The sequence below is a fragment of the Ciconia boyciana genome, chromosome 11 (genome assembly GCF_034638445.1).
Source record: "Ciconia boyciana chromosome 11, ASM3463844v1, whole genome shotgun sequence".
NCBI lineage: Eukaryota > Metazoa > Chordata > Aves > Ciconiiformes > Ciconiidae > Ciconia > Ciconia boyciana.
The window spans coordinates 5,871,127-5,892,355 of NC_132944.1; the positions used below are offsets into that span (position 1 = coordinate 5,871,127).

Sequence of the window (21,229 nt, forward strand, 5' to 3'; positions counted from 1 at the left end):
CGGGTGCTGTGTGGTGCTGAGCCCCCGTGCGCTGCCCCACACCGAAGTGCTTTACCTCGAATAAAGCTGGGTGGAGTGTGAGTGGGGTGTGGGCTGACTGGGGGGCACAGCATCCCTACTGTTGCTATCCCTGCTCCCAGGCGTGGCGGGGGCGGGGGGTGCGGCTGGGGCTTAGAGCTTCCCCCGCGCTGCCGGAGCCGCGGGACGCGGCCGGGCCACCCACGTGGAGGCTGCCGCGGGACCGCCCCGCGCTCTCCTTGGCCCCGCCCCCTGCCGCAGGCTCCGCCCAGGCCGGGCTCCGCCCCCGGGCTGCCTTGGCCCCGCCTCCCGCCGGAGACACGCCTTCGGCCGCGGAGCGTGGGCCGTGGGCACGGCGGGATCCGCGCTGCGGGTGCGGATTCCCCTCGCCCCCCCGCCCCGCTACCGGGACAGCCGCGTGGGGACACCGTCCTGCGCGCCACGGCCGGGGGTGGGTACAGCCCTGCGGGGGCCGGGGACGCCCCTGTGCCGCGAGTGTCCCCGCGCGGTGCCCTCGCGTGGCTCCTGTCCCCGTGCCCTTGCAGCCGCTCCCGGCGCTGCCCCGTCTTCGGGGTGCCCGCGGGCACGGCCCGGCCCCGCGTGGCACAGCCACCCTCCTGCCAGCACCCCTCGTCTGCTGTGCGTGGCCCCAGACGGTGCCCTCCCGTGCCTGCTGCCCCCACGCGTCGGCGTCCCCGAACTGTGCCCTGCTGTGGCCGCTGTCCCCACGCGTGAGTGGCCCCAGACCGTGCCCTCCTGCGCCACCGCCGTTCCCCGGGCTGTGTCCCGCCGGTCGCGGCCGGCGCTGGGAGCTGCCCCCGGCAGGGCCCTCCTCCTGCCGTCTGATGGCCGGTGCTCCGCACTTCCCAGCGGCGCCTGCCCGGCCCAGCCCACGTCTGTCACCGTGACCTTGCCCCCCCCGCCCCCCCTCGTGTCTGTTTGTCTTTCCAGCCCAGCTCATCCCCGGCCAGTCACTGGGTGTTGACTCTCCGCGTTCCTCCCCAGCCGGACCCGTCGCCGCCGGTCATCAACCGGGGCTGGCACGCTGCCGCCCCATCTCCGGGGCCGCCGTGCTGGGCTCCGGCTGCCGATAACTCTGGGGACTTGATGTGAAGAGGTGGCAGCGGTGACCCTGGGTGACTGGCACCGCCCGGGGACAGGGGCGTGGGTTAATGCCGGCCCCGGCTTGGGCTGGCGATAAAAGCGTCGAGGCCTGCCCCCGTCTCATCCCGTCGCGGCTCTCCCCAGGCAGCTCCGGCACCCGTTCTGTGCCTGCCGGCACCATGGCATCGGGGTGGTCCTGCTGGCTCCTCCTGCTGCTCCTGCCTGCCCTGGCCCGCACCGGGGGGCCCAGCCCCGTGCTTGTCAACCGACCCTTCGTCACCATCTGGAACATCCCCACCGAGCGCTGCAGCAAGGAGTACAATGTCACCCTCAACCTGGAGGTCTTCGATGTGTTGGCCAACGACCAGCAGTCCTTCATCGGGCAGGACATCACCCTCTTCTACAGTCAGGAGCTGGGGCTCCTCCCCTACTACACATCCGAGGGGGTGCCAGTGAATGGGGGGCTCCCCCAAAATGCCAGCCTGCAGGCCCACCTCCACCAGGCCACCCGGGACATTGAGGTCACCCTGCCCAGCCCTGCCTACAGAGGGCTGGCTGTCATCGACTGGGAGAAGTGGCGCCCGCTGTGGATCCGCAACTGGGCCTCCATGGGCATCTACCAGCAGAAGTCGGAGGAGCTGGTGTGGCAGCAGCACCCGCAGTGGCCCCCCAAGCTGGTGGAGGAAACAGCCAAGCAGCAGTTTGAGCAGAGCGCCTGCAACTTCATGAAGCAGACCCTGCAGCTGGGCGAGACCCTCCGTCCCGACAGCTACTGGGGTTTCTATGGCTTCCCCAACTGCTACAACAACAACTTTGACAGCCTGCCCTACACTGGGACGTGCCCGGCAGTGGAGCAGCAGAGGAACAAGGAGCTGCAGTGGCTCTGGGAGAGCAGCCGGGCACTCTACCCCAGCATCTACCTGCCCCCCTGCCTCAATGGCACCAACAAGGCGCTCGCCTACGTCCGCCACCGCATTACCGAGGCCTTTGCTGTCCAGAGCGGCGTCCTCAACAGCAGCATCCCCGTCCTGCCCTATTCCCAGATCGCCTTCGACTGCACTGTCGACTTCCTTTCCCAGGTGATGGGGACATGGGGACATGAAGACAGTGGGCACCTCTCAGGCTGATGGGTTGGTGCCGGGGAGTCTTTAGCTCTGCTGGGGTGGCGCGGGGGCTTTGGGCACCGTTGACTTCTCCTCTCCCCTTGGGTGCAGGAGGACCTGATGAACACCATCGGGGAGAGCGCGGCTCAAGGCGCCGCCGGCATCATCCTCTGGGGTAGCCTCAACTACAGCACCTCCAAGGTGAGTGTGGCAGGGCAGCACCGCGCCACTGCCCGCGGGGACCCCCCGTTCCCCAGCTGTGCAGGGCTGTGACACCGCGTGCCGTTGCAGGAGATGTGCCTGAGGCTGAAGGACTACGTGGAGGGGCCCCTGGGCCACTACATCGTCAATGTGACAGCCAGTGCCGATCTGTGCAGCCAGAGCTTGTGCTCTGGCCAGGGCCGCTGTGTGCGCCAGGAGAACAAGCAGGGATTCCTCCACCTCGACCCCTTCCGCTTTGCCATCGACCTGCAAGCCGGCAAGCCCTGGCTGGTGGCACAGAGCCTGGAGTCCATTGACGACACCGCCCGGCTGGCCGAGGAGTTCAGCTGCCAGTGCTACGACAAGTGGCAGGGACCCCGCTGCAACACCCAGGTCGTTGCTGAGTGACACCCCCCCATGCTGGGGACACCGGGGTGGGCAGGGTGACACCACCCCGTGCCCCGGCACCCTCACCGTGGGGCTGGGAACCTGACCGCGGGGCTGCTAATAGAACCGGTAGGCACCGATTTCTGTAACCCGGGTTGCTGACTCAGCAATACCTATTTTAAAGCGATTGGCAGAAGGCATGAGATGAAACGCTGCTTCCCTGGTCCAGCTTAGATGAAGATGTTGGCATCTTCATCTGGATGTTTAGCTTGGGGTGGGGGAATCACGTACTCAGTCCTCTGATTTTAGGCCCTAATTTGGGCAATCTCTCCATGATGGGACTGCACTGCGTAGCACTGCATGTTTACTGGGGACTTAAAACTTGCACGCTTATTTCTTATTCTGGTTAATGTAAACCACTGCGAAGCGCGGACTGTCCTCCACAGCATGTGTGACAAGCCAGCTCTCACCAAGAAATGAACCCCATGCTCAGTAAAAAGGAAGGGCAGTATGGAGCAGCATCTAGTTTAGATGCTTCAGTTAAATCCTCTTTGCTAAACTGCACCTTGCTAAATGGTCTTATCGGAGGTTCTTCCTTCAGTTGCTGGGTAACGGGTTGTCTCCTCCTGGTAAAAGCTGAGCCATGGCTCTATGGCCCAGCCGTGTCACCTGAAGAGTCCCAGGACTTGTGAACTTCTGGTCTCGTGGCATGGCCTTGGGACAATGTCTCTGCAGAAGAGACCACCTCTCATTCACAGATGTCATGGGGAAGAGCATCCCCGGTGCGTGCACCATGCAGCCCTCATCTTGCCTTTTACACTCTGGTGCTAAGAAACCAGGCTGGGCTCTTCTCAGAAACGGCTCAGCTGGTGGCAGATGGGCTGCTGCTGCTTGGTCTGTGGGTGGTGAAACAGGAACTCACCCTGGGATCCCTTTGTCCTGTGCCCACTCTTGAACCACCCCGGCAGTAAAGTGGCTGCCATTTCCCGACTGAATTGATTGGGGTTTGGGTAAATAGCTACACCACAGCTTCAAACCCTTCACAGTACTGTCTCCCGTTGCCCGTTGCACTGCTTCTGCTTGAGTTAATCCCGACACCACTTCAACCCGTACCGGTACATACCGATTCCCGTCAGAGATCCGAAAGGGACCAATGTAGTCTACTTGCCAAGTGTCCCGTAAGCCTTTATTATCTCTCAAGTGTAAGGGTTGGTCCTTAAGAGGGTTGTGTTCCCCTCATCGAGCGCGGCACGGGCTGCACACAGAAATGATGGTGTTACACAGCTCTCTGGTTACAGACCACCCTCTGCTAGCTGCCTCCTTGAACAAGTCTTTGTTTCCCGAATGGCCTCGTTTTACCTGCAACCATTCCAGCAAACGTTCCCATTTTTCCTCCTCACCTCCTACAGCTACCCCTGCTAGGGGGGTTAGTGAATCCACTTGATTATTCAACAGGTGAGCTGGATGATTCCCTGTCTGGTGTGCAGCAACCCAGCCTACTAGAAAGGACTTTTGTTTAGCGACATTTAGGATTTCTTCCCATTTTTCTTGTTGCCACACCGGTACCCGATTGACCTCCCATTGGTTTTGTTCCCAGAATGGGAGCCATTCCGTACATCCCTTAAACACCGCGTACGAATGCGTGTAAGTTATCACTGGTTTTTCCACAGGCATTTCCACACCTTTCCCTCTCTTCTAGAGAAAGCGTCAGTGAACCATACATTTTGTAGGTGAGGTTCAAATGGGGGGGCAGGTTTTAGACAAGAAGGAGGGGGTTCCTGGTCCGGTGAGTTGCCGGAAGGTTCTTGTACTTGGAGAATTTTGGGTGCCCCTTGCTCTCTCTGGTGTGTACGGCAATAATGACCCCATTGCGCATACGGCTTTCTCACTGTTTGTCGCTGTGCAGCTCCTACAGGAGGTGGGGCTCCGGCCAGTACCGGATTCAAGACCTTGAAAGGTCCTCGTGGAATGATTGATTGCTGCCGCATGATTTTCTCAGCCTCCTGTAAAGCCAGATTAACCACAAAAAGGCCCTTTTCCCAGACCGAGCGTCGTTTTTCTGCATCTCTAAAACTACGCAAATAAAACCCAATGCGGTGAGCCGGACGCTCAGGCCTGCGCTGCCACATCTGCATGGATAGTCCGTGAATTGCAAAGCCCCATTCGATATGGAATGGATCTGTCGGGTGTGTTGGCCCGGAGGCTTGGTAGACCCCGGCTTCAAAAATCAACACTTTCAAGGCTTCTGCATGAACGGGGGTCCAACCCCAGGCAGTCCTTTTCCGTGTCAAATCGTGTAAGGGGCAGGCTATAATGGAGAAGTCGGGAATGTGTTTTCTCCAAAATACCAGCAGGCCCACAGGATGCTGTAGCTCCCTTTTGCTCTCATATACTTAAAGAAATCAGTCTGTCTATAAAGATATGTTAGTCCCAATAACGTCAGAAGATCCAAGAATAACTCCCCTTGAATACAATCTATATGGGCTATAGATCCGCGTCAGCCCGTCAAGCCAAGAGAGGTGACAGTGGGCCGCTCCTTGTGGCTTCCATTTTGTCTCTCGGGCCGTCGTCCGTGATGTCTCTCGGGGCTCACAGTACAGCCATTTGGGGCTCGTCCCTCACACAGGGGCAGGTGGGGCAGTGGGGGACTGCTGGGCTTTGGCTGTGGGGTGGCCTTGGCCTTGGCCAGATGAGTCGGACACCTCTGGCAGTTTGCGTGGCCCATGGAGGTCGAGCTGACGACGGAACCTTTCTGTGCTCTCCAGTTCAAATGGAGAATTTTGATGAGTCTTTCTTGATGGCAAGACTCATCTTGGTGAAAGACTCCATCGTCAGCCCACCGAATGGACTGGAACTCATGGCTGCAGGCATTTTCCAGAGCTGCTTGAGAAAGGAGAGGTGCTCGGTTTTGCTCTCCTTGGAAGAAGTTGGAGTGTCGTTTGTGGTCCGGTTGTCCTCACTCCAGGGTTGGAAAGACTCTTCTCCTCTTACTGCTCCTACAGCAGCGTCCCCAGCTGCTGGATCACCCCACCCTGGAGAGGCAGGAGAAGCTGAGCCTGACGACTGGCCCAGCTCATCCGAGGAAGAGGAGGAGGAGATTGCAGCTGGTGACAGCTGCCTTTCAACCCCTCTGCTCTCATCTGGGCTCGAGCTTTCGTCGGCAAACATTTCCCTGGCCAGCCAGGCTTGGTCCTGCCAGACACCAGCCAACGGCTGACTGGTGCCGACTGGTGCCAACTGCGAGTTCCCATGGGACATTCTCAGACGTCACCGTGGCGCCCGTGCCGCATGGGGGTGACGTGGCAGGCTGGCACCCGTGCCCTGGCAGAAGGGAGCAGCCAGAGGAGAAATTGCTGAGGAGCATTGCTGCTTTTCCCTCCCAGAGCCAGCGGTGGTGGGACTCCAGAGCCCAGAAGTCAGTCAAGCTGTGCTGAGCGGCTGTAGGCAATGAGAGGACCGTGCCGTGTCCGCTTGCAGCCAGGAGTGGGTCCGCAGGGAGGAGCGGGGACGGCTGCAGCGTTGGGCATCCCAGTGCCCCGTTTGGGAAGGTTTGCAGCTGGGCACCTCTGACCCCTGCAGACACGTCCTTACGGACTAACGTCCTTTGCTGTCTTGTCGCTGGAGGCTGACTGTAAGGAAACATTGTCCAAGCTGTTAAAGCCGCCTCGGGTTTGCGTTCACCCAAACGCAAAGAGGAGCGGCAAGTGCGTAGGAAGAAGCCTCTGCCAGGCGCAGGAGAAGGTAGCCCAAGACACGGGGAAAGCCTTGGGGAAAAGGAGGAGGATTCCTCCAGTCCTCCACTTGTCCTAGTGGCATTGCAATGCAGAGCCAGAGCAGGAGGACAGCTCTTTCTGAGGAGCAGACGGCAAGGAGGAAGGGAACCTGCTCGGCAGGGACTTGCTATTTCTCTTCTCTCTGGGGACGGGGTGGCTCCTGCCTTCTCGCTGGGCTCGTGCAATGCAGAAGCAGCAGCTCCGCTGGGGAGAATCCTTCTCCTGACATCTCCTGCCCCAAGCAGCAGGGATTCCCTGACGTCAGCCCCTTGTTCTTGCAAACTGCTCGAAAGGGGTGGCACTTTTCTGTTTTGAACTAAGGGGTTCAAACCCTCGGAAACTCTGCACGGAAGATTTGGGAACGGGTGAGAAAATTCTGCTTGGGAGTTTTTCAAGTGCAGAGCTGGCAGAGATGGGGTAGGTGACACACCTGCTTCGTTTCCTGCTTCTGCCTTGGTGGGTGAAATGCAAACTCGGTCTGGGCTTCTGCTGTGCAAGCAGGACAGGACAACTGGAGAAGGTTTCTAGTCCAAAGAGTTTATTACCAACTCCCCTAGGCTCTGTTTCCTCCCAACTCTATTAAGCTCTGTTTGTTAGCAGCGCTGTTAATTAGGCACTCGTGGCTTGCTGCTGGCTCTCTGTGCTCTCTCTAGGGTGTGCTGCGCTGGGGTCCGTCTGCAGGGTTGGGGCTGCAGGTGCAGGTGGGGCAGTGGGGGACTGCTGGGCTTTGGCTGTGGGGTGGCCTTGGCCTCAGCAGAGCTGAGGCTGCTGCCAGCATGGGCATTGAAAACCATGGAGGAGCATTAGCAGCACGCCGGAGGCCATCGGGGCTTTGGCTGCTGGGTGGTGGTAGAAAGAAGAGCCCCAGAGGGATGAACCTCTCGCTGCCGGCTGCTCCGGCAGGCTCTGGAAGCGTGGGAGCGGCTGCCGGTGGAGATGGATGGGTGCTGCTGAGGCCGGGAGGTGCTTCAGCCCGTCGCTTGGCGGGTGCGGTCATCTCGGGTGGAGACGCCTGCGTGTCCCCTGCGGGCTGACCCTCTGGGCTTCTGGAGGGGTGCCTTCCGTCCACCTCTGGCGCATCTGGGGCTCTCCGTTTGACGCCAACTCTCCTCTTGCACTTTTCCAGCAGGTGGGGATGCTCTCTGTTAAAGCTGGGGTTATAGTAGTAGAGGATCTAAAAAAAGCAGAGGAGAAGAGTTAGTTGCCACCATCCCAAGGCTGGAAAAGCCCAAGCTACGAGAACTAAGACTTGGAATTGCAGAAGACGAGTGCGGATATTGAAAAGGACTCTCAGGGGCCTTTGAAACCTAAAGCTCAGGCTAAAACGTTACGTGACGGTTCTGTTCAGGCATCGTCACCCCTGGGATTTTGCCATCCGGGAGCAGAGCAGTGTAGGGTTTCCAAAAGCATAAGAACTGCTTTCGAAAGCCAAATACCAGGACTTTCCAGCAAGTTCAGTGTGGATATGAGCAGGCAGGTAGTACTGTGGTCCTTAGGTGCGTCTTCTCGGCATTCAGCAGGTGCCGCAGGAAGGTCTCAGGTTTGGTACGGCAAGACACGTAGCAAAGACAGTACAAGAACTCAGGCTATGCTGAGTCCGTCTTTCCATGTAATGGGTTCAAACTCAGTGAGTATGACCAAAGTGTATTTTATCGGCCTTTCTACTAGTTAGGAAGACTAACTCAAACCTTCCTGAAAGCCACCTGAGAAGGAAATTCAAACCAGACCGCTTGCTACCATCCTCATCTCCCGTATTACAGGGCCTTATGTGATGTGAAGGTCCGTCCCTGCCGCAAGACTACTGTGAGCGTTAGCTGATGAGCAGAGCAACTGCTGTACCTGGCTGTGAGCAGAAGCTGCTGCTGCTTCTGCCAGGAATTCAGGCAGGGAGGCAGATCTTTGGAAATCCCGTTGCATTTTGGTGAATCCGTAGAGGTTCAGCTGTCGGAGGAAGCTCTTCATGCTCTGCGTGGCAAAAACCCGCAGAGGTCCTCCCCTGCCCAGCACCTCCTCTTTGAAGAGTTCTTCATTGATGGCCACGCATTTTCCACCCTCACTCCACCAAATGGACCGAAACTGGTCGCTTTCCACCATTTTCCAAAGCTTCTGGGGAAAGCAGAGGGCTGAGAATCCATGGGCTTCGCCCACGCTCTTGCTGGAAACAGGAGGGACTCGTTTGGCGCCGTGTCTGTCACGGCCGGGTTGGACATCCCGCTCCTCCTTTCTCGCTCGTACGGCAGCGTCGCCGGGTGCTCTTTCCCCCTGTCCTGCAGGGCCAGGGGAAGTCGTGCCTGCCGACTGCGCCAGCGCGTGCGGAGCAGAAAGGGGTGGTGTTTCTGCGGGAGACGGCTCCCTCTTCATTTCCTTTGTCCCAGCTGGACCGAAGTTTCCCTCGCTGGCCATCGCCCTGGACAGCCAGGCCTTGTCCTGCCGGTCAGCAAGCAAAGGCCAACTGGCACCGGCTGACGGTGGGTTCCAATGGGATCTTGTGACAAGTCACTGTGACGCCCGTGCTGCATAGTGGTGACATCACAGCGTGACATCACGGTGATGTTTGGCAATGGTGCGTTTGACCATGTTTGACTTGCTTTGTTTCTGGCAGGAAACCCCAAAGCAGTGGCTGCTTCTCCACCCGTGAAGGGCTCCCAGCGATGGAGGGGTGTGTCCCGCCTTTGCTGGCAAAGCCGTGGGTCTGGGTGGGGAAGGGGCCACGCCGAGCACTGCCAAGGGAGGGGAAGGGTTGAATGCCTGAAGGGGAAAGCCCGCTCTTTCCATGCCTGCATGAAGCGTGGAATACTTACGCTCAAGGTGCCACCCCGGAATTTTGGCAGGTGACCTCCGTGTCCGTGTTGCACCTGCCGCAGCTGGCGCGGGAGGGCCGGGAGCAGCTCGGGGGTGCCTGCCCCACGCTGCAGCCCCGGGCAGGGAGGTGACTCCTCCTCCGGCCTGCAGAAATGCCCAAACCTGCATGTGCAGAAATCCCACGGGTGAGCAGCCAAGGAGCTCAATGCCACCGGGCAGCAGTGCCAGGAACGCCGAGAAACCTTCTCTCTCCCTGGCTTCTCTTCTAGAGAAAGCGTCAGTGAACCATACATTTTGTCGGTGAGGTTCAAATGGGGGGGCAGGTTTTAGACAAGAAGGAGGGGGTTCCTGGTCCGGTGAGTTGCCGGAAGGTTCTTGTATTTGGAGAATTTTGGGTGCCCCTTGCTCTCTCTGGTGTTGTACGGTGGTGGTCTCTCTGGGGACGGGGTGGCTCCTGCCTTCTCACTGGGCTCGTGCAATGCCGAATGATTAAGTGTACTATACAAGCAGGAGAGCTTGTATAGTTGACGCATCAGTTTTGGTAAGAAAACCCTATGACCATGACAACATTTCCAAACATCTGTTTTCAAGATGCGCTCTCCAGGGCACAAATGTCTTTCAAAAAGCGGTTACTAACACCAACAACCTTGCTAGAATAACTTGGTGTTGTGAGTACTCCCAGCACTTGTACGGACACCAACGATAACCAGCATGTGATTTCTGCAGAGTTACTACAGCTGACTTGTTAATTTCTTTTTATTACATTGAATAAGGATGCAGACATGGTTAGACCTTTGGATTCCCCAGGCACAGCTTTCAGAAACATATACTGGGTTATTACAAAGCTCTCTGCCAAGCTAGCAGACCCTGAAAAAATTAGTCATAATTAGATTTGGACCCATATGAATTGTTTAATCTAATTCTTATAGAGATAGCTTGGTAAATGTTGGGTGGAAATGTTGGAAACAATATCATCTTAGTGTTTTTTGTATGTGGCATGTGATTTAACCTAATGAACGCTCAAATGCACTCCTCCTGAGCTACAGAGATTCTGATATTTGCCACGTATTAAATGCTGAATTTGAAAGCAAAGTTCACTTTGCTATTCACCCAAAGAAAGTGACTATGAATTTCAAGTCCTCTTTATGCCTGGAAGGTATCACAGCTATGTGCTTGGAGCTTTTAATATCCTTCAAGTGTCCAGCTTATGAATATCTGGTGCATCGTTAGGGGCTGGTTTGGGGCTTCTGCTGGGTGCAGAAATTTATGTTATCTCAATCCATTAACTGAACTGAGCATCGAAATGGGCATCAGGAACGAGACGCTTCCTCTTGTGTTGCAGAACGGTCTAACACTGTCAGAAGCTGCATAAGCACTGCAAGAAACCCTGCCTCTAGGTGCTGGCTTGCAGCTTGTCTTAAATAAAAGTGAGGCTGGAAACCTGGACCAGCCTTGTTCCTTGTTGTTGAAATAATGCAAGCTTGGGCATGAACACAGTTTGTCACCTTCAAATAATAGTTTTAAATGTGTAAGAGGATTTGTTTTATTCATCCTACTTATGGTAGCTATTCCTCAGTCCTTGCCTCTTGCAGTATATCTAAAGACACCCAAGACACTGGATTTCATGTAATCTAGCTTGTCTTACTCCAGACTCTGAGGAACAGAGACTAGAAAGACACTGCACATCCTGCCAACAGACAACTCAGAGGCATCGAACATCTGCTGGGTTGGTTTTTTTCAGGTCTGAAAACCACGCTACGCCTTTTAAATGCGTCGTGCTCTGCAAATCCATCTGTGGCACCGGAGCGAGCCCGCGCTCGGCAGGAGCGTGCTGGAGAGGAGCCGAAGCAAGCGGTGCCAGCAGCAATCCGACAGCGGCCCCGGCCCTTTGTGTGGTTCACATTTCTGGCTGCTCCACGTCTCCTGGTGGAGTATGCTTATGGTGCCATCGCACCAGCTCCTGTTTTCTGTGCTCCGGATGACTGGAAAATCTGTTGTGCTCAGAGTTCACTCGTCCACTGCGTTACAGGGTTCACACAAAATTAGTTTCTAGGCTTTTTCCATGTGCTGTTGCAAGAAATAAGCGCAGCCTGTCACTTAAAACTGTCCTTACATTGCCTAGCTTTTCATTTCAACAACTGAGTATTTTTTGTCTAGGTAGCTTAAGCCACATGTTATCTCCAAAAAGAATTTAGCATAAGTACTTACTATGGTTAACTATCCCAAACAGAGAAAATTGAACTGCTGATTGCTCTGAAACTAGAAAGATTATGTTACAGTCTAGAATGAAGATGCTAATAGTGAGAAGCCTTTAAATGCTTCGATATGACTAGGACATAAAGTAGTTTAGCTGAATGGCAAGGTGTAGATTAAGTCTTGCATAAAACGGATGGAAGAAAGCCCTCCCAAACAATCCACAGGCTTTTCAGATAAAAGTTGGAAATTAGAGGCCTGTTAATTAGCTAATAAGAAAAGTTCTCATCTGCCTTGTTCCCTGACTAAAAATGTCAAAAATCAGGAAAGACAGAGAAATTCCCCACATTGTTAAAAGTCAGTTTAGTCAGACACAAAGATACTGTTTTCAATTTTGTCTTTACATTAACAGCCCACGCCTATGGTTAGATGACCAAGAACGTGACCGTATTTTGAGACCTTGGGAGTTGTTTTAGGGTCCCACTAGTTATCATTTGCCATTGCATTTCACTTCATCCATAGCTTTGGACAGAAGTCCTAAACTCAGAAGTCCTAAACTCAGAAGACTGGGAAGCAGGGTCTTTCAGACCGCTTCTCCTGCAGCCCTTGCAGCTGGGTGCTGAGCTTCTCCCATGGCCTTTGGACTCGACAGACGAGTACAAAGCTCTTGTGGAAGAAATAAATCCTTCCCAAAAGCAGGTCACAGTACCTGTATGGCTTGAAATCAAATAGATGGCATGTGGGTCTTTAAGATGCTTTTTATTCCATTTACATCGCAGTGGAGGCTTGTGGCACTCGAGCGCTGATGACTGTCTAAGAGCCCAGGTTGCTTTGTACACATGCAAGCACATTGCAGCCAAAGGCAGACAGAGGAGCGCTGCGTGCCCTGCTTTTGGAGGAGAAGCTGATAATGGGTGCCAGCTTGGTGCTGTTAGCAGCATCTGAACAGAGACGTGCTTTTGGCTGAGACTTCTGGACTAGCGAGCACCTATTACCTGCGTGTAAATTAGCACAGCCTGGGGATAAGAAGTGAACAAAAATGCGTTCCTACGACTGACCGGCTGTCAGGCTGCATGAAGTGACTGCAAAACTCTCGGTGCGCGCGAGACCAACTTTAATCCAACACAAGTTCAGTACAAGCCATGACAGAGCGTCAGCAGAGACGGCTGCTCCAGTTAGTGCTGAAGCACGGGATGTGCGAGTGTGAGCCTGGGAATGGGTTCTGGTCGCTCTGTTTAGCTGCAGTTACAGAAAGTCCACCTAACTACCAATCGAGCGCTGCTCTGCTGTATCCAAGGTTTACAGGTGAGCAGCTCACCAAACCATAGCAGCTAAGAGAACTTGGAGAGAGACATCTCAGAGGAACATGAGACCAGAAGGAGGAGGCGGAACAAAAACTGCCTCCAAAGATGCTTGACTGTGCAAACAGCTCGAGGTGCTACCCAGAGCAACAGAGGTTTTTTTGGCTTTGAATAAAGCATACCCCCATGTATACCAGTAGCGTCAAGGACGTGCACAAGGCTTCATTGCTTTCCTGTTGATTAATACTTCGAATAAAACTTGCAACTTCTCTTTCACATGCAATGTCACAGCTCACTTCTGATTATTGCTTCAAAAGTGAAATACCAACCCCTACAGAAATCATTTCCATAAGCTTGAATGTCAGACCCCACACCTCCTCCCAAACCCCAGCTCAGGCTGAGTGCCGTCTTTTGTTCACTCACAGCAGCACTGACTTGAACGCCAGATCTTCTAGCTCCCAGTTACCTAAAATGAAAGTGGCCCTTCCTTATAGCCTCTTTGTATTTGGGTTTTGTGTTTAAAAATCACCCACTTCTTATCTTTTCTCTTGCTTGGGTACTGCTACGAAAGATCTGAAAAGATCTAAGAAAAGATCTAGGAAAGGTCTAAAATGGTCTTCAGGGGCCACAGACCCTGCTGTTGCCCTGGATTTGGCACACCTCGTTTCAGAGCACTAGCAGGGATTCCAGACGTCATTCCTCTGATTCACCAGATTGCAATTTCAGAAGTTACTTGGAAAAAAATGTAAACCCTGAAGCACGGTTTGTGGGCTCTCAGCAAGTGTTTAAACATCCAGCACAAACAGCAGACCCTGCTTCAGGTTATATCAACAAAAATGCCTCTGCGTTTGGAAACTTGTCCTACTTTGCTCCATAATTTTTTAAATCTGCCAGCAATGGGGCTGGGCACCAGAGCAGGACTTTCGCCACAAAAATAGGGGTGCAGGAGCAGCTCCTTTCTTACGAGTGTTTCGAGTCTTACCCTGGCAGTGCTGGCACGCAGGTTGCAAGGGCTTCCACGCTTTGTCAGGGAAACGCGTGGTTTGTGTTTGTCACTGCCGTTAGGCCCGTCAGAGGCAGAACACTCGTGCTATTTGCAGCATCTCTGCTGCTCGGATTTGGCAGTAACTCCTCTCCTAGTTATTTTCCACCCTGGGCTTTTAAAAACAGGCTAATCAGTCTCCTGTGCTGGCATTAGTGAGTCAGCAGGAGCGTTATCGACAGCCGGAGCAGGGTCAGAGTAAGGCCTCGTGAACCGACTCGAGCAAAGCTGTTTGCTTGCACCGTGTAAAACACCTTGCAAACTAATTTTCCTCCGATGACACGGTAAGCATAAGACCACACAGTGCTCCAAACACTGCTCTGATCTGCTGATGCAGACTTAAAGCAAACACCGAATATTACAGCAAAACTGTTTGCATGAACTGTCCTGCTGCGGTGGGTTGACCCTGGCTGGAGGCCAGGTGCCACCGAGGCCGCTCTGCTCCTGCCCTCCTCAGCCGGACGGGAGGGAAAACACAGCAAAAGGCTCGTGGGTCGCGATGAGGACAGGGAGAGATCACTCGGCAATTGCCGCCACGGGCAAAACAGGCTCGACCTTGGGGAAAATTAATTTATTACCAATCAAATCAGAGTAGGATAATGAGAAATAAAAAACAAATCTTAAAACACCTTCCCCCCACCCCTCCCTTCTTCCCGGGCTCAACTTCACTCCCGATTTCTCTCCCTCCTCCCCCCATGGCGCAGGGGAATGGGGGCTGCGGTCGGTCCATCGCTCTTTGTCTCTGCCGCTCCTTCCTCCGCAGGGGAGGACTCCTCACACTCCTCCCTGCTCCAGCGTGGGGTCCCTCCCACGGGAGACAGTCCTCCATGAACTGCTCCAACGTGGGGCCTTCCCGCGGGCTGCGGTTCTCCAGACTGCTCCAGCGTGGGTCCCTTCCACGGGTGCAGTCCTTCAGGAGCAGACTGCTCCGGCGCGGGGGGGTCACAAGCCCTGCCAGCAAACCTGCTCCAGCCTGGGCTCCTCTCTCCGTGGGGCCACAGCTCTGCCGGGAGCCTGCTCCAGCGCGGGCTTCCCACGGGGTCACAGCCTCCTTCGGGCACCCACCTGCTCCGGCATGGACCTCCACGGGCTGCAGTGGATATCTGCTCCACCGTGGACCTCCACGGGCTGCAGTGGATATCTGCTCCACCGTGGACCTCCACGGGCTGCAGGGGATATCTGCTCCACCGTGGACCTCCACGGGCTGCAGTGGATATCTGCTCCGGCATGGGGCCCTCCACGGGCTGCAGTGGATATCTGCTCCACCGTGGACCTCCACGGGCTGCAGTGGATATCTGCTCCACCGTGGACCTCCACGGGCTGCAGTGGATATCTGCTCCGGCATGGGGCCCTCCACGGGCTGCAGTGGATATCTGCTCCACCGTGGACCTCCACGGGCTGCAGTGGATACCTGCTCCGGCGTGGACCTCCGTGGGCTGCAGGGGATATCTGCTCCACCGTGGACCTCCACGGGCTGCAGGGACAGCCTGCCTCACCATGGTCTGCACCAGGGGCTGCAGGGGAATCTCTGCTCCGGCGCCTGGAGCACCTCCTGCCCTCCTCCTTCACTGCCCTGGGTGTCTGCAGGGTTGTTCCTCTCACATATTCTCACTCCTCTCTCTGGCTGCAGTTGTGCAGGATTTTTCCCCCTTCTTAAATACGTTATCCCAGCGGTGCTACCACCGTCGCTGATGGGCTCGGCCTTGGCCAGCGGCGGGTCTGTCTTGGAGCCGGCTGGCACTGGCTCTATCGGACATGGGGGAAGCTTCTAGCAGCTTCTCACAGAAGCCACCCCTGTAGCCCTGCCACTACCAAAACCTTGCCACACAAACCCAATACACCTGCATTTGATTGTAGCTCTTCTCAGGAGGAAAAATATGATTTGACAGATTGCTGGTCATAATTCCCAATTAAAACATAAATAGCTGTAATCCTCTGTGCTGTTGGGCAGAGTTTGAGGTTAGCTTTGGCAAAAACAAACCAAGCTGGAATTGAAGTGCAGGGAAAAAAAACGTTGAGACTGAACCTGCCCTCAGTGCAGAGCATATATTCTTGACTATCTTATTTGTTCTAATATGCACCAATTGGTACCCGCACACAGCAGATATCAGCTGAGATAACCGGGAGTTCAATATTTGAAGCCCGGCTTTTCTCACCATAACAACAAATCTGTAAAGAGAGTAAGAGGACACGGATAACTTGCAGCATCCAGCATAGCAGGTGCAGCCTCGTTGGAAGACTGACTTTTGCCAGAATATATTATATACAGGCTCAGTGCACGATGCGGACCTACAGTGGATGTCTGAACACAAATACCTTTCATACTCTGGGGAGTGTGCGTTGTGCAAAGCATCAGCAGAGTATACACAGTGCCAGAGAGGCATGTGTTTGCTTCCTTGTCTTCAAGGCAGCTGGGAAAAGAGGCGGTCTGTAATCTTATGCTCCTTTTATAAAATAGTGGAGGTGGTGACCTTTGAATATGGTCATCTGAAACCAGCCTGCTCTCCCTGACTGCATAAACCAGCTCTTGGGGCACAAGTGACTCTGTATTCACTGGCCTAGAACAGAAAAGCCTCCCTAAAACAAGGTACCCCTTTCTCCCTGCATCTCTGCTACCCTATCGATATTTGTTAGATGGAGCAGATTTTCTGTCAAAAATCCATGCTGCATTTAATCACACTGAAAACTACCTATGCTGCTTTTTATTTCATGTAATAACACTTGCTCAGTTTGCTTTGACAATCTGCTGATAGAATTTGGTGAATCAGTAATTACATTCAAATTGAATGAATTTATTTGAAAAGCTGCATTCTCCCCATCAGTGTATGAAACCAGGTGAGCCCAGGAAGAACCACCACCAAAATCTACTAGCAGCTACTCTTCGGGATGTTGGTCAGAAGGGTCAGAAAACTTTTTCCTCTTCAGTTATGGCTAGAAGGTGTAATACGAGTGCTGGTTTTCTGTTAGCTATCAAAGTAAGCTTTACCTTTTTCTTCTAAGCAAGAAGAAACTATTTCTACATATGCAGATTTCTATAGAAATACCTACCAATAACACAGAGTAGAGGGATTGCATCTTTGGAACGCCTCAGTCTGGGTTCTTGCCCGATAAATTGATGTAAGAGTTAAAATAACAAGGCAGTTAACTGATGAGTAATCCCCAAGTGAAACAGAAGGAATATACATCAGTGTTCGTTTCTATCATGGTCTGACCATGCCCTTTATTCTTTCTACTACACAGACACTAGTGGAAAGAAGTGCAACACCAATGCAAGCAACTTGCCAAAAATGTGCTTAATATAGTATTTATATAATCTTCCTACGTGCTGTCTGTTGGGAAGGGGGGCTGTGATGAAAGATACGGTTTTTTTCTTAGTCAAAGGTTATGGAAAATCTCAGTTGTCTGGTATTGAGAAGCAACACTTGACTACGGCTGCACATACAGAAAACAAGCAGCACAAAAATAGCCGGAAAAACACTCCAGCAATGCACAGAACAAGATTCCCCCTTCCAAAGGGCCTGAGAAGGGCCAGGCAGGCTCTTAGGGTTTGACCAGACTTGAGATGAGAATTCCCACTCACCAAGATAAGGCTTCCCAAACATCTCAAGTCCAGTCTCAGGGTACCTTAACATGTTCCTATGCTTCAGGACAAGAGTCCACCTCATTTTTTAAGATGTTATCATCTGGAAAGCTAAAATAGCTCAGAGAAAGGAAAAATGAGGTACAGCACGATTACATGAACAATCCTATTAACTTTTGCTTGCCAGTTCACCAACTGATGTGTTTCAGCCTTTTATTCTTTTCCTGCACACTTACAATTTATCTGGGTAAAGACTGCAAAATATCTTTAAGAAAAATAGTTGTGGTGCCTGGCTTAACCAAATGCAATACAGTCCTGCATTGCCCATTTCCCAAGGGATTTAACAAAGGATCCAACAGCTTAAACCTTCCAACAAAACTGGGGAACTCGACCACAACCCAGGTAAAATAGTTACAAAAATCTCATTGATTTACTCATCTTTAAGTTAGTGTCATCCAAGGATAAAAACTATTGGCTCACACTAAAATAGGAGAAAATTAAGCTGTGAAAATAACAGTTAATGGCATCAGTGCCCCCAGACAGCTGAGGCTTGTCACAGCAAAGTTGTTCTGATCAGCCTGATCAGACGCTTTCCCTTGCCAAGCAGCTGAAAGCAAGCTGTATTTTTGTGGCCTTTTCTGTGGTCTTGGGGTAGAAATACATGCTGGGCAGCAGATCTTGGAAGCCACAAAAGCACATTTAGGGCAAAAGATTTTCCAAGGTCTGTAAGTGTGGAAATGTTTCCATTTAACTATTTTTGAGAAGGGCGCGGGACTAAGTCAAACATTTTCCGAATGGATGACCCTGCTTGCTCAATCCATCCGAGCACAAGCTGGGACAAAATATCCCAGGCAGAAACTTTGTACGTACTTATCTTGAACACTTCTCTCCTGCTGAGTCCTCCTAAATGCAAATAAATTATCAGATTTTTTTTTTCCCGTGAATCTGTTCCTAGTTCCGCTTGCCTAATTGACTACACCTCCCTAGCTTGGACAAAAATACTTGACAACCTGATCAATGGTTGGCTGCACAGATCTTGAGCGAAACCCAAGATTTCTAGCAATTCTTGCTATTAATACCTGTACTGGTTTATCAGTGATTTAATGTGTTTTCGTTTTAAGAACACTTAAGTCTTCTGCAAAGTTAGTATCCCGCAGTACAGCTTTTCTGGGAGCGCAGCCGGCTGCACAATGCCAAACCGTCTGGGACAAGAAGGGACAAGCCCGATCACAAGCAGACAACAGGACGAGCGCTGCGAGAGCCGAGGGCTAAGGTTTGTCTTCCCACCTTGAAGAAAAGCTGCGGAGGAGGATAAACGTGGCTAAGCAGAGAACAAAAACCACCAAAAGAAAACACGAGAGCCCTGTTTGATCTGCAGCGAGGCTCTGTCCATCAGCCCATGCTGGATTACAGGCTGCCTTTGCAACTGGTACTCAGGACCTTTTCTTCTGCCAAAAGCGGAGTCGAAATTTCTGGCTGTTACTGAGCTACTTCTCACTGGCTGGGAGGGAAGGGGGGTCACTTTGAACCCTTTCACCAACATTTAGCAGTAAGGAATCCTCGCAGCTGTGTGGTTTTGTTGGGTTTTCATTTTTAAGGCCAAGGACAGGAGGGTGAACTGCCGCAGCGCCCAGCCCCCTGAGCTCCATTTCTGGCCCTGCCTCACTACCTGCTGCTCATGCTGCTTCACGCCAGCTGCAAAAAACTCTTTTTTAAACTTTTTTTTTTTTTAAGAGAAAGGGATAAGGTTTCACTAAGCCCAGAAACCGTGACTATGAGATGTTTTAAGGGGAGAGCAGACAAGACCGAGGGCCTCTCCCCTGTCCTAAGGGCTCACAGCGCAGGACGTTTCTTACAGAGAAACTCTCACACGACTCCAGCAAGTGGCCCTTGCTCCAAGCTGGCAGGAGTCATATACCAAAACCAGAGTTAACTAAATCGAGTTTTGAGCTATCCCATCTGTGCCAGTGATACATGCTCTGCTCCAGAACAGCACTGGTGACGCGGTGGCTGTGCGCACGCACCGCATCATCCACCTTCTTCTCGCTGTTAACAGTGGGCAACAAAGCTTGCTAACGCAGAAAAGGCCACAGTTACGTAAAGTCACTTGAGCTTCTTAAGAAGATAAAGCAAATTAATTATTAATACTTCAGATGAAATCACAGGGAGTGAATAAGGATTACGTATTGTCCAGAAGGTGGGCACAGACAACTCCCTGCTCCATAGAGCCAAACACGGCCAAACACTACGGCACCTCAAGAAGCTCTTCAGCTCTCTAAGGGATGCACAAGGAGCTGGATCTTCCTCTGGCGGTTCCCCAAATGAAAAGAAGGTTGTTCCTCAGCATTACATCAACAGTGAAACTTTTTTCTCCCCTACTTGCCCTCAGTTCCTAAAAAATCAGATTTCCAGAGGGGTTTCTGCACGGGTTACCACTCTCTTTTGATACAGACTGGAGGAGTGGTAGGGGTTTGGTCTCTTAAACCGAACTAACTCAACCCTCGCTCTGAGTCACCCTACACGCACTTCAAGGAAGTGATACCGAGCACCGTCCTGACCTCAGCTGCTGAGCTTCCTCATTACAGGAGGCATCATCATCATCTGGAGATAAGCATGCAATACTCCCTGTTTACAAGACACCCCCCCCCCCCCTTCTTTCATGTGGCTTAATTTCTGTAAGTGTTTGACATTTAAGAAGCTGTACTTTGTTAACTAAAGGTTTAAAGCATTGGATGATCCCCAGGCAAAGCCAGCATAGTTACAATGCTTATGTTACCAGTGGGGATCTGAAACCTGCTGCCCAAACAGCAAACTTAGACTTGATCTCACTGGGAGAGAGCCTGGGAAGCAGAACAAAGATGTGTAGGTAGATGAAAAGACATCCTGCCAAGGTAAAGGAAATTTGCATGTGACTTTTATGCAGAAACTAAAAAATTTTCTTAATTCACTTGCTTATGTCAACCATTTTCATCTCAAAGAAAAATTATTCTGATTTTTCACTATTAAGTGGTTTTAGACTGATGCTTCCTTAAGCTTCCTACATTTTCCGTTTGGCCCCTCTTTCCTTAGTAGTGGTGTTTCCCCCTCCCAAAACTTGTTTATCTGTTGCTGCAGGGCAAATGCTCCGAAGGACAGATAACAACCCGCTCCTGAGCACGGTGCTGCCTCTCCAGCTCCTTACCCCAAGTACAGGACATGCTTACAGGATGGTAACGACTCCAGAGCTTCTATGCACGCTCATTGATTTCATGCCTACCTCAAACAGCCTAATAAAATCACAAAGCTGTTAATGAAGCCAAGCCACAAACATAATCAGTCCCTACCCGAACAAGATAACATACACACTTAAAATATCACCACGAGGATCGTTGTCACCGAGCCTGAGCTGCCGAACTGTTCTCAGGGATCCTACGCAGCACGGGCAGGGCAAAGCTCCAGCACAAAGCAGCTGGGCGGCTGTGCCCTGAGCGCGCTTAGGGCCTGCAGTTGCCCAGATTTGCTTCACCCGGGGCCCCCTCAGCTCACTGAAAGGGGGACCCCAGCCCTGCCCTGTTTCCTTAGCTTGCCTGGGGACACTGGTGGGGTGGGGTGGGGTGCGGTGCTGCTTGGACCCGCTGGGTCCGTGCTGGGGTCACCTGTGGCTCCTGCTCGTCCGCTCCACGGAGCAGCCGCTCCTGGCCTTGGCTAAATGCTTGCTGCTGCTGAAACACCCTTTTCCCTGGAGA

At 52.9% G+C, this 21,229-nt stretch overlaps 1 protein-coding gene across 2 annotated transcripts; it reads left to right on the forward strand.

The window, feature by feature from the left end:
- The first annotated feature begins 77 nt into the window (after nucleotides 1-77).
- On the forward strand, nucleotides 78-13,148 carry LOC140657948 (hyaluronidase-1-like). Of its 2 annotated transcripts, XR_012044549.1 has the most exons (5): nucleotides 78-749; nucleotides 970-2,201; nucleotides 2,337-2,426; nucleotides 2,517-2,942; nucleotides 11,130-13,148. XR_012044549.1 is itself a non-coding variant. In XM_072875729.1 (4 exons), exons 2-4 carry the CDS (start codon nucleotides 1,191-1,193, stop codon nucleotides 2,832-2,834), a joined length of 1,419 nt encoding a protein of 472 aa, XP_072731830.1. In that variant the 5' UTR covers nucleotides 78-749; nucleotides 970-1,190; the 3' UTR covers nucleotides 2,835-3,390. The 2 variants fall into 2 exon arrangements, 1 of the variants encoding a protein (XP_072731830.1); XM_072875729.1 differs by lacking the exon at nucleotides 11,130-13,148 and having other exon boundaries at nucleotides 2,517-3,390.
- The last annotated feature ends 8,081 nt before the right edge of the window (nucleotides 13,149-21,229 follow it).